At 39.6% G+C, this 13,232-nt stretch overlaps 1 protein-coding gene across 2 annotated transcripts in view; it reads right to left on the bottom strand.

The window, feature by feature from the left end:
- Positions 1-2,663: 2,663 nt before the first annotated feature.
- Positions 2,664-13,232, bottom strand: part of MAP3K9 (mitogen-activated protein kinase kinase kinase 9) — a 63,288-nt gene continuing 52,719 nt past the window's right edge. The window contains exons 11-12 of one of the 2 annotated variants that reach the window (XM_051621292.1): positions 12,732-13,069; positions 2,664-8,477 (exon numbers count right to left, since the gene is read on the bottom strand). In XM_051621292.1, the coding sequence (XP_051477252.1) occupies positions 8,448-8,477; positions 12,732-13,069 (368 nt within the window). In that variant the 3' untranslated portion in view covers positions 2,664-8,447. Of the gene's footprint in view, positions 8,478-12,273; positions 13,070-13,232 lie in introns of both variants that reach the window. The other variant, XR_007889685.1, reaches the window with a different exon arrangement.

Raw genomic sequence — 13,232 nt, 5'->3', positions numbered from 1 at the left:
AACCAGCTGCATGATCAGATTTCAGCCAGGTTCTCTCCTCTTCTGTAACATTGCTGGTTTCTCCTTATTTCCTGTAGCATCCCAGCAAAGCTCTGACCGACATTCTCCTTGGTGCTGGTTCCTGTTCCACCCAACCCTTCCCTCCCATGGGCAGATAGTGAAAAAACCTCCTGTCTTTTGCCTCCTTCCTCATCCCCTAGTCTGAGACCTCTTCCCTTTGCTCCAGCTTCTCCAGTTACACATCATCATCATCACAAGCCATTTCAAGAACAATTTTCTTTGAACACACACAACCTTATAAGAGTCTCTTACCTCTGACTGGATCCTGCAAGATCTGGGGGTATCTGTAGAAGAAACTGAAGAGTCAGCTACAACTGCAGGAAGATCACCAAAACAGAAATACCAGACTGCTGCAAAAAGAGTAAGTTCTTAGTACAATGATAAATTGTACAATTCTTTGACTGCTGGCTCAGGGTCCCACTGGAGAACACGATGGCATAAGATGTTCACATCCATCAGAGCTGGTTCTTTAATATTAGCTGCAATCTGTGACAGGTAACCCTATGAACGCTTTCACATTCCAACCCATGTTTTATTACTAAAGTTAAGATGCTAAAGCATGATTTTGGGAAAAAGAAATACATTTCTGAGCAAATTTTGTAGGCAGTGTACTGGCTTTGGTTATATTTAGTAATGCAATTATGGTTTTGTTCTACTTTTTGTTGGAGTGGTATCAGTTGAGCCTGCTTCTTTTCATTCCACTTGGATTTGTTCTTTTTCAAATAATGAGGACTTAACAGAAAGTAAATCACATGCCATTTAATAAGATTTCAGATTAAGCAGTAAAGAGCCACAAAGCATGCTGGAGTCTAGTCAAAAGCCTCAGAGCTTTGCTTATCCTTAATCACAATTGTTTCCTCTTTCCTTACCAGAGCAAACTGTAATGTTAATTGTGTCCAGGCATGAAGATAAAGCTTCTTAACCCTTGTGAAGTTTCTCTGATGTTTGTTGTTGCTGCATTCCCTTTAGCATTTTTTCTAAAGCCTTGTCTGCTTGAGCCCAATATCAATATACCTGCAAACTTTGCATGTTACAATTAATTAGGTTCTTGCCTAGCTTTAGGACAGCTTCTCCCTTTTCTTCTGTGTGAAAAGGACCAAGCATGTCAACATTTCTCTAGAAATAGCTTAATTTATCATATGAGCTGCAGCTGCATAGGAAAACCTGCCCTCTTTCCCCTCAATTTGCTTAGCTTTGACAGCTACTAGAAGTTTCATCAAGGTATTGCAAGGGGCTTCCAGAGCACCACTTACATGGACTGTTCCAGCACATGTCATCTGAGGAACACAATGTAATACATTATTATTTCCTCACTTGAGCATATTTACAGCTAAATATGTAGAATTTGCACTGTAGAATTTCTATGCCCAGCCCTTGCCTACACATCAACAAAACAAAAACTAAGCCGCTCAGCCTAAAGCATCTGCTGGTGTGTTCATTCTGCCTCCATGACCCCAGCAGCTTTCATTTAGGATTCTCCTCCTCTGCTGGAAGTTGTTAGATTCTCCTGCTTATAAAAACTACTAGTTTTATTTTTGTGCTCTTCCCCAGTGCTTTCTGTTTCTGCTATTTTCTGCAAAAGCTACATTTGCTGGCAGAAATGAATCTGTTACGATGCATCTAGATTTTCCTTCCGGATGAGGCCAGCTTAAACATCATGGTAACCTTGTGGTTGTGACAGGTGATTAAACTCAGTTAGGAAATCTGATTTTTTTTAGGACAGAATCCTACTCTGCAAAACATTACAAAAGATATTAGTACTGGTTTAGTCTAAGGCAGTCAGGATCTGGGCAGAAGGAGTGAAAAGATAAAGCATCAGACATCTTTTGGTAAACAAGTGAAAGGGTGATTTTCTGCACGTACCCACATTAGAGAAAAGTCTCTTTTCAAAGGAAATTACGAGACCTAAGCTCTTGTAGTGCACAGTCCTTCATCAGCGCAGCTACAGTTCTTAGGAGAAATGAGCAATGATGGCTTGGTGGCAGAGAAGTGCAAAGCCACAACCTAGGAACCAAACACAACCTTGGAATTAAAATCACATTGTTCTGGCTTTGACACTGAAGCAGATGAAAGACAGCTTGGAAAGATCTTTGTTCAAGCAATTGTGTCTCTCTGAATGATGTGGCAGGGACAAAGGCACAACATCAGAAATGAATTTAAGCCATCTGTTAAATGTCATCATGCACAAAACGTGTTACTGCATTAACTCCAGATGTAGGCATTCAGATTCCCATTCTGGCTGGGATACTAAATAAATAGTAGAAAAATCTTAAGATAACAGAACAGTAACCTTAATAAAATTTGTATGCAATTAATTACCCTGTTCGGAGAAAAACCAGAAGGGAGTTAACAGACAGGTACTGTGTGCAAAGTCTGATACTACGCTTTCTGGGGTTTTGCACAAACAGATGTCAAAACCTCTATGGACTACCCAGAGCTGGATTAGCTGATGGGGACCAAGATGCTCAGTAAAGAAGAAAAAACTTCTGGTAGCACTGGGAAAAATTCTTACTTCCTCGGAGCAAGGTAACTCCACTGCTATTCTAAATAGCTGCTCAAAATTATTTGAAGAACAAAACCAAGAACTCAAGGCCTAAAGATGATCACTTTTATAACAGTTTTATTCAAGTCTGTGTGCTCTAGTGTTGAGACAAGGCCTAGATCAGCATTACACTGTAATACAATAATTTTAGCCATTGAACCAAGCCTGCTTGGCATCCTTGGTTTACAATTTACAGTACATCCAAAAAAAGAGCAAAGAGAAAACAAATCCCCAAACGCCAACAACTTTCATTAGCTCTTTGCTTTGCTTAAATATTGTTCTATAACATAAAATAATTTAATACAAAAAAGAACTGTAATCCAAATACACATAATACATTGACACAGAACAGAGGAAAGATACAGTAGATTATGCACAAGAGTATTCAGTTGATGTGTTACCTACAGTGAAACAAACTGGACATTAATATAATTTAACTATTTAAGCCCAAGAGGGTCAGAGGCAACAAGTCCAGGTCACAAATAAAGCTTTAAAAAATAATGCAATCTTCTTTTCCTCTAAGCTTACTGCTGGTACAGAAGTTAAAGGAAGGCTCCAACAAACCACTTAATTTGACAACATTTCATCACACAAACAAGAAAAACTTGGTGGCCTCTGTCATTTTACGTAACTCTGGGGTACATTGCCATTTGCTAATGTAACTGCTTCATTGCAGGTTCTTCGGGCACTACACACCTTCGGGTGCTTCTTCCATAGCAACAGACTTTTGAACACCTTGACTAGACGACACACAGAGGTCTCCAAAAACAGACTGAAATGCCTAAGTTGTAAGATGAATCCCAGTTCTGCAGAGTTTGGAGTTCCTTACAAAGTAATCAACACCCTCCACACAGTGATTTCAACACAAGCAGGAACTATCCCATATCTTAAAAGAACAGACATGGGGGCATTGATCTTACACTAGAGTAATCTACTCACCTGGTTCTTCAGATTTGCAAGACTGTACCTAGGAAAGTCAGGTCACTGATTTTTGCATCTGGCTTTAAATAGAAGCAGTAGCAGATCCGCAATTAATAAGGCAAAAGAAAGAAGTAGCTTATAAAAAGAGGGAGGAAATACATTCTCTGGCTGAGAAATTCTTGGACTTTCAAAGCCACAGAAGAGACATTGTTAAAAGCACAGGTATTTTCCCTGATTTTTCCACCACTGTTGCCCTGCCCACTCCATATAAGCCTCTCAACTTCAGTCAGGCAAAAGATCTCAGATATTTCCAGCTTGTTCTGAATTTATGACAAAGAATTCATATAAACCAGCATGAAGTGCTCTGCCAACAGCTGACAAACAAGAACTCTAGTAACAGTGATGGATGTTGATCACTGCTGAACTCGCCAGGTTTGTCCACCTGTGTGGAGGGCTGCGTTTTTGAAATGAGGAAAAAACCACCTGACAAAAGGCCTCAGGTTAAACTGACAGATACCGCCCCACACCACTTACTGCCCCTCTAAAGCTAGCAATCTGCTAATGCAGAAGTCATTGCGCTTTCCTCCTCTGTCAATAAACATTCTCAAAGCTCACCCTGTTTATGGTAAGAATCAGCAGTCAAACAGGCATGGCATGTGCAGTCATGGAAAGGCCACAAGAGTCAGCAATCAAACCAGGATTTACCTAGAGGCTTGTGAACAAACTCTTCCCTCACGTAAAATGACTCTTTCCTCCAAGAATCAAAATTAATTAATCATGGACAACCCTGCAATTTAGATTAAAACAGTTTGTTGAATTGAGGTCTTGTGCATTTTGACCCAGAGATACATTCCACTGACTTTAGTAATGCTTAAGTATGTAATGAAGAGCTTTCTTGGACTGAAGTCTCATCCCTTTTAACTTGAAAGTTTATTACCCTAAATATGAACTTGTACTACTAAATGTTCTTAGCTTTATGTGATTTCTTATTCTAAGGGCAATGAAGGGCAATGGTGCCTACTGACTTTTGGTGGATCTAAGGGTATTCTCCAATTAGAATTTAGTCATCCTCCAAAGAGACCTATGTTGCACAAAAATGGATATTACTTTCTGCAAAGACCACTGGCCAAACTCAACCATTGCACTGGCAAACACTGGTAGGCTTTCTTTTTTTCCTGTCCCCATGCACCCCCCCGCCGTTGCTGTTGTGGGTTTTCTGTTTGGTTTGTTTTTTTCCTTCCTGTGGCTTTGTTCTTTATAGTCTAGGATTTCGCATGTTATGGTTGTCACATAACCTTGAAAACAGAGCAATGGCAGAACTGATGCAGTAACATCTGCTTGAGATGCAGTGTGAAAAGTCAGGTCAGAGGTATAGAGGCCATATTCAGATACAAATGATAACCCTGTTGGCATTAAAAGCTACTCACTGAAGAATGCAAGACAGAAAAACAAGCCTACTATGAATATCTGGGCAATCAGTTGAGGGTGACAACTCATTTCATGACACAGACGGCCTGGGAGAAAACATTTGAGAAGTGGCCATATTCACAAATTCCAGAAAAACCCAAGGAAGAGGCTCAGTTCCCCCTCCAGGTGTAGTTAAAACTCAAGAAGCTCAGTGGTCAGGTTTGCTCTGAAACTCAGTGAGGAGAAACCAAGTACAAGGGTTCCCACAGAATTTGATCATTTATACACTGAAATCTGCTGTTAACTGCATTCCTATCAGTGAAGCTTGGGAAAACACCAGCATGTCTTCCTGTTCCATTATAACCTCTGCTGCTAAGACAGCGAGAGACAATGGCATCAGGACAAGGCTAGAACAATCTGTTCTTGAGAAAATACTAAGCTGGAACAATCAAGGTAAAGCAGGAGACAGTGGCAATCACTCTTAAATAGCATATATAAAACGCATTATTCTTATGTTGGGGTTTCAGCCAACAACCTCTGAACAAAATGTAGGTTCTCACTGGCTACCCTGGAAGCTAAAATTTGAATATGGACAAGATCCTATAATAGTATTTCTGAATAATGAAGAGCCCTTCCCCTCTCCTCCATGATTATTTTTTGAATAATTTATTTTAAGCAATTAAAACTTTGGCATTCCTCCTGCAGATTAGTTCTAAGCCCCTTTTTGCTTGCTAACTCTGCATCCATCTGACCCATCAGCTACAGGCCTAAGAGTAGCCCATTTCAAGCTGAGCTTATCCACTACACATTTAAAAATGTCATGTTTTCTTAATATTAGCTGTATTGGGCTGTCTGCACATTATTAGCATTCAGATACAATAAGGACTGCATTAGGATCCCTTAAGTTAGGAAAACAGTACTGCAAAGACAGGGAAACAATCAGGATTGTGTGTAGGTCCACTTTAAGAGCACACAAAATTATTTTTTAAAAATCTGTTTTCAAAAATCAGACCTTCACAGCAGTAGTGACCTGTATGAAATCACTACTTTTCAGTCTGTGGACAATCAGCTTGTCCACAAGTCAGAAACCACCAAGAAAAATGCCCTGCTTTGTCATTTATTCTTTATTTTGGAGACTTACGTAGTAAAGGCAAGTATAATCTTAATTTATAAAACTGAATTGCTGGTTTTATTTTTCCATCAGGAATTTGCACGTCAAAGAGCCAAATACAAGTGTTTGCCTCTGTCCTTTCACCAGTCCAGCCTCAAGTGCCTACCTAGAGCCAAAACCTGTGCTTTCTTCCCACTCCATTTCTATAAATGAGGTAGCTCAGAGTAAAATAAATCAAACCAACCAGAACTTAGGTAACTACACATTCCTCATTCTTCTTTAGGACCCCATTTACCTATGATGCCAATAGATTATCAAGCAGCTGGTGTCCCTGTCCTTTGACTGCTTACTACATTAAGAAGGATGATTTTGGTCTTTTATTCACTATTTCCTGCCAACCTCCTCTTTCACTTCTCCCAGTTGAGCCTTATGCTTCTAGCTTGGAAACATTTTAGGTCAAAGCACACCTAAAACATGTTTGTTTTCTGTCTTTGGTCTCCAAATACTATGGTAACAAGCATTAATAACTGATAAAGTTGGGATAGAGGCAGAATGGTAATCAAGAGATAAGGAGAGCCAGCGATAGCACTTTTTTCTGCAGGGTTGTACGCACATCAATAAATGGAAGGGCATGAAGTGTTTACTGTGCTGGTATTTGGCTTGATGTGTGATGAAGTAAGTACACTACAGTACTGAAAGCTACAACCAGGAGTTCCCTCCAAAAAACAAACTCAGGCCCTAGCAAGGAGGCATGTGATATAGAAGGCACCTAGGAATACAGGATGCACCTAACACATACCCCTAAGTATTTCACATGCGTAAAAAAATCAAACAAAAAAACCCCAAAATTCAAACAGTCCAAGAAGCCATTCTCAGAACAAAAATTATGTTTCTGGTTATTTAGAATCAAAGACAAAAGTTTTTTTCTCTCATGTACAGAAGGAGATGAAATGTTTTTCTTGTATACAAACACTGATGAAATAAATGCTGAAGACCCACCAGTTGCCCCCCCCCCCAAAAAAAAAATATCCTTGTCAGAGAGGAGCAATAATAATTCTGGTAGCTGTATCAGACCCACCACCCAGGCATCAATGAGAAACTGCATTTTAATCAAGCACACAGACCTCTTAGTCTGGGAGTGACTTTTTTTAACATACAAAAATAAAGCTGATGTAGGCCATTTCAGAAGCTGTATTCATCGTGGACCAATGGCAAAACTACTTTAAAAAGCTGAGCATGAGAAAAGAACCAAAAGCAAATGCACATTTTAACTGCAGCATGTGACTTACTACTAGAGCATTCAATAGAGGGAGCAGCAGAATAAGCCATAAATGCATTTCCATACTGCCTTGCAATACTGGGAAAGCAGGGCTGAGAAAACAATAAATGGAAGTTCTTCTTAAGACTCTCTTGTGAACCACAAAATAAGGAAAACCTAAATCACAAACTGGATTGAAAATCAAAACAAAAAAGATAAAAATTTGATTGAAGATCCTTTCTGTCCAGCTAGATACAATGCAACTGGCTGTGCAAACCACTGTATTCTAAACTTACAACAGGAAACTTTAAACAAAAACACACAAAGGAATTCTTTACTAAAGGTATCTTAACTGCATGATCAACTGAAGGTTTATTAAGTCTGAAAGTTATCCTCTGTGACAGCATGAGTATGTTTTGGTTCTCTTTGCACATATATGCTGTATTTATTGCTTGCTGAAAAATACGTTCTAACACGTGCCTCTCTTCTCACTCACTCTTAATGTCCATTTTTACCTAAATTATAGCCTTAAGTGAGTTGTAAATAATTAAGCTAAGAAACTGTTCTGCAGCAACAGGATAAGGATCAGAAATCTTAATTTCCAAATATAGGCATTCTTGTTTCATATTGAAAAAAGTGAAGCCAAAAGGAGGACCTGTATCACCATGTAAGATATAAGCCTCCTTATTTGCCACAGGGTTGGTGTTCTTGAGAATATTTTAAAAAATGCATGGAAAATGTTAGAAAGCAATAAGCACTTTTTCCAAGAAGAAAATTCAAAAATCTCAAAAGAAACAAACCCAATATTATTAGCTTAAAATTACTACAAAGTACCAAGCAATCACTGAATTTGGGATACAGTATCAGGTTTTGTACCATACATCTTATGGAACTCCAGCTCTCATATTCATCCTACAGAGATGAATTAAGTTTCAAATGAAAGTTAAGCTCAAAATAGAAAGGTGTCTCAAGATGGGAGGTTTCCTTTCATTTTTAATTTAACAGAATACTCCAAATGGCAAAGATCTTTTTCTTTACTTGACCATTACTTCCTCACCTTCAACAGAATGAGAGGCATCCAGTTTCCTGACAAATCGAAGTAACATCTCTATGCAGTATTGTCCATAAATTCTTAAGACAACAGCATGCTATGAAGAGGAACGCAAATACTCCCATTCCTAGAGGTACAGAAAAATATTTTATCATAAAAGCATGCCAAACCAGAACAGGTCTTTCCACACCAATAATGAAGTTTTCACTTTGAAAAGTTCTCATTTTGTTAGGAAACCATTACAAAAAGAATATTTTCACTGAGGTTCCCTGCCCCATACTGAGTATCAACCCACTGCAATAATATTCTGAAGGGGAAAAAAAACAACAAACCTACAAAAAGTTACACTTGCACCTCTGAAAAGGACTGAAAGGAGATAAGACCTACTTGCTGGTAAAACCACTGTGCAGTCCACAGGAAGCAACAGTATTAGAAAAAAATTCTTTAATATTTTGACACAAGATTTTCATCTCTCTATCTGTCCCACACCTAATTTCTGTGAAACCAGTAGAAGTTTATACCAAAATTTGTCATTTTTACACTGGTTGCTATGCCTGCGCTTTCCCCCCAGTTTTACAGGCTACAAGAACAGAAAGAATATTCTGAAGGGCTGGCAATTTATTTTTCTATCTGCTCAATCAGCACATCAGTTTCATAAATTAGTGATACATCTGCCAATACATACTGCCAACCAGCTTTTTAAAAGAATATATATACGTCCAGACCAGAAATATTTCTCTCAGCAACAACCTTATTACTATTACTATCAGTTACAAACTTTGTCACTTCCACTTTGGGGGCCCTGTAATTACCTTAACACATTTAACCCCATTCTTTTGCCATTATGTTTTAGACTGCTGAGTGATTTTGTGCTCTCATTTTATCTTTTTCTTTACTAAGAAAAAAAAAGGAAAAGTGCAACTTTTCCAGCTATTTAGGAAACAAGGCATTTATTAGAAATTTTTTATAGGAAGATTTCCACCATCCTCCTCAAGAAAAAAGGTATGTAAAAAATATTCTGTAACTTTTGTTTCCCTGAGAAATGGGAACAGTGATAGCCAGTAGAAAAAAAAATAAATCTGTGAGCTGATGGGGCTTGTATCTTCTCAGTATCTAGTGGACTACAGTGAAGAACTCCTTTGGAAATTTGGAGCACCTCAGCTCCCACAGCTGGGAAGAAAATAACCCAACAGATTAAGAAAGGAAGAAAATCAAGTCAAGATGGGATAGATGGATATAGGGAGAGGTTAAGAGCTAGCTTAAACACACATAAAGCCCCTGGGCCTCAGGACACCACTTCCAGCAGCTTTTGGTATACATAAGGTAAAACACCAGACAGCTCTGCCTTGAGAGCCCCCTCTGCCTGTCAGAGAATACTCCACCACCTGCTAAAGCAAATAGCTTTGTTTCTACAACTGACTCCTCTTGCCTGATCCCTCATGGTTAGTCACAGGGCTCTCACCTGGAAGACAGTTATGAGTTGATGCTCAAAGGCTACCTCATTTTATTTCACATGTTCAATTCAATGAAGATAATTGCATCCAAGAAGTGTTTTAAAAAAAAAAAAAAGATGCCAAACATTATGCTTCTACCTAGTCTTTCTGGCAGCTATGTAAAAGAGAATAGCTAAGTTGGAAACAGAGTATCTAGTTTGGAAACACTGATCTGGATCCTTGACTCCTTGTAAAAGGAGCAACTGGCCAAATATCAGAAAGTTTAGTGGGCTGAGTTAAAACAATTTGATCTAGACAGGTAATCTCCCATTCCAAGCAATTTAATTAAAGATTTTTTTTCAAATTGAGCTATTCCAGGTGATATCTTTGCAGAGCAGACAATACTTCCTACGACATTTGTAATTATATGTTTTGGACAGAAAACATTGTATTTCAGAACAGCTGATCCAGTTTTGTTTCAGACTTCTTTTTTAAATGGTAAGGGAGGCTAACAAAAATAGATACTTTTAGTCTCCTGTTTTTAGGTCCCTCAACACAGACTCTGACTGGCCCTGGAGTTTCTTTCTATAGCACGATTAAAATTAACCATCTGTTTGGACAGGTTTTGCCTGGTTTTTGTTATCTGGATCATAAAAGGAGTTTCCAGAAACGTAAAGCAAAAGGACAAAAGCTTAATAATCTACACATCTACAATTAATGTAAGTGTCAGAAATGTAAGTTTTCTTTTTAAAGTATCTAGTCCCACATCAGAATACCTTTCCTGCACAGTGACAGTCCATCCAGCTTCAGCAGCTAGTGCAGCATCATTAAGGCTGTCTCTGGAGCTTTTAATGGGGAAGGGAGCAAAAAGTAATTCTGCCATTAAACATGTTTAATAGAATGTGATAAACAGGAAATGTGTCATCTTTCTACACAAAAACATACTGTAATTGCTTGAAAAAAATGGTGCACTTGACTACTGGCAACATACTGGTTTTAGCCCTCAAACAGAACTAAAAAGCCCTAAGTACAGTCCTTCCCCACATGTGCTGGTTTTTATCATCACATTACAAACCTAAACACACAGGTTTTCTGTGCTGACAGCTGCGAGAAAGTACTCAGCTGCACTGCCTTCACAACAGGACTGGTCTGCCCTGACAAGCCGAGCACTGCATCAGCAGCACTGCCAAATCAGCTACAATGGTCAGCAGACTACCAAAATCAGCACAGGTCTGTACAAAGAGTGAACAGATATGCTGTACCCTGCATTAAAGCAGACTACCCTATTACACTCATATAAAGGCCACATCCCTTATTTAAATAATGCCAAAACTGGGGAAGAGTGAAACTCTCTTTAGAGCCAGTAAGATAATCCTGCAGAGGCACAGACACACTTGCAGCCTCTGTACAAAAAATTGTGAGCATAGGCACACTCTGTTTGTGTCACTTCTTCAAGACAGGGGTCTGTTCTTGCTCCAGAGTTAGGAGTTTTTACATATTTGAAAAGGAGTAATATTTTACATGTCTATAGTGCCTTTCACTCAAAGATCTCAAAGGACTTTACACCTAATACACATTCCAACCCCTCCCCCTGTGAGGTAGGTATTAACCCTATTATTTACAGATGGCAAAATTCAGGCACAGAGGTTATATTATTTGCCCAGGGTCACACAGTGAGTCAGTGACAGCATAAAACAGAATCCAGAGGTTCTGATTCCTGTTTGCACTATCCAACTACTAACAACACAAGCCTCAGTTTCAAAAGAGCCTTAAACAAGTATCAGTGCATGCAAGAACAGTCTTGGGTTTCAACAGCCACTCCTAAAAAAGCGTAAAAAAAGAGGAAAAACAGGAAGGGAAAAAAAAGAGAAGGAGGGATATGTAACTTCTGCAAGCCAACACAGCTTTAAAGAAAGAGTTCCTGCTAATCCCCTTTCCAAAGCTGTGGCAGCTTCACTATAAGCCTGGGAGACAGGGGGTGGGAAAAGAAGGCTGATGGAATCAAAGTTTGAAACAAAAAAGCAAGCTAGAGTAAACTGCCATACCATAAGCCTTCATCTGTTTGAAAGCACAGGGTCAAAGAAAAACAGGGCTGAGAGGGACCTTAAGAAATTGTTGAAGTCTATCCAAGCTGCCCTGAAGCCAGGATCAACTACACCTACTTGTTCATAACAGTCTGGTTAGCCTGTTCTCAAAGACCTCCATCAGTGGAGATGCCATGCCCTTCCTCTGCAATCTGTTCCACCTTCCACTATCACATGAGCAAAAGAGGACGAGAGTCTAAGCTACTTCTGTTTCTTCAGTGGGGGTACCGTGATTCCCAGGCCTATTTAATGATCTGAACACATTTCAGAGAATGTAGTCTCCAGATATTTACTTTTTTCTGTCCTGGATTCCTTGGGAAAGCCTCAAACACTGATGTTTTCTGTAGTGCAATATTTGAGTTTTGAAACTACTGATTAACGCCAGGATAGATACCAATATACTTACTGCAAGTGCCAAATCCTACAAGGTCAGTAACAAGATCTTTTATATGATAATTTGAGCTGACTGCAGATTCAAACTGAAATAACAGGGCAGGGAAGACTACAGAAAAACTCCACAGCAAAAGTCAGCAGCTCTGAATTGCCAAGTTACATTCAACCGCAGACAAAAATCAGGCAGTTGAACAACGTATCTCCAGCAGAGGCAGCACCATATGATCTCTGTAGCATCCCTCCATCTCATCTGTCTTCAAAGTGCATTCTCAGTGCAAAAAGTAGAACTGAATTTAGAGGGGCTCAATGTCCCCAGTGGATTTCATACTAAGACCAGAATTCTTGCTTGAGTTCATATGCTGCAGCTTTGTGTGTGTTAAGTTCACTTCTGCATAGCGGAATGGTGCTGTCCTGGCTCTGCCCCTCAGCATCTATGTCCAATAGTGTCCGCTCCTCTACAGGAAGACCCACCTGGAAAGGAAGCAGTGCAGGCAGTCCAGGTCTCTCTTCTACAGTGCTGCTGCTACTAGCAAAACAAGAGTCCAGATTGCTTGGAGTATCAGTACTTGAACTGTTTGCAGAAGATTCACCCTTGGCATTGCTGGGTGACACAAACCACCAGGGATCAAGTCGCTGCCGACTGGCTGCAGGACGTGGCCGTGGCAGGAACTCCAATGTCTTGGGTCTTTCCAGTGTGGGGTCCTGCTGAGCATTCCATCGTCTTGGGGTTGGAGGATAAACAAGGTTGGGGTCTGGCAGGCGAGGGACCTCACTGGGATCTCTACTTGGACTAGGTGTTTTTAGTACACCTATCAAAAACAGGGAATGCAAGAGAAGAAGGGAAACAACAGATCTTAGTTTATTGTATGTACACTCTAAAAGCATTTTCAAAGCAGAAAGCCTCCATTCAAAATCTACCAACTCTGTATGTATCTTCAAGATTTCACCAGTCTGAAGGGAATAACTGGCTTC

The sequence above is a fragment of the Apus apus genome, chromosome 5 (assembly GCF_020740795.1).
Source record: "Apus apus isolate bApuApu2 chromosome 5, bApuApu2.pri.cur, whole genome shotgun sequence".
NCBI lineage: Eukaryota > Metazoa > Chordata > Aves > Apodiformes > Apodidae > Apus > Apus apus.
This window is presented reverse-complemented; position numbering and strand designations above follow the sequence as displayed.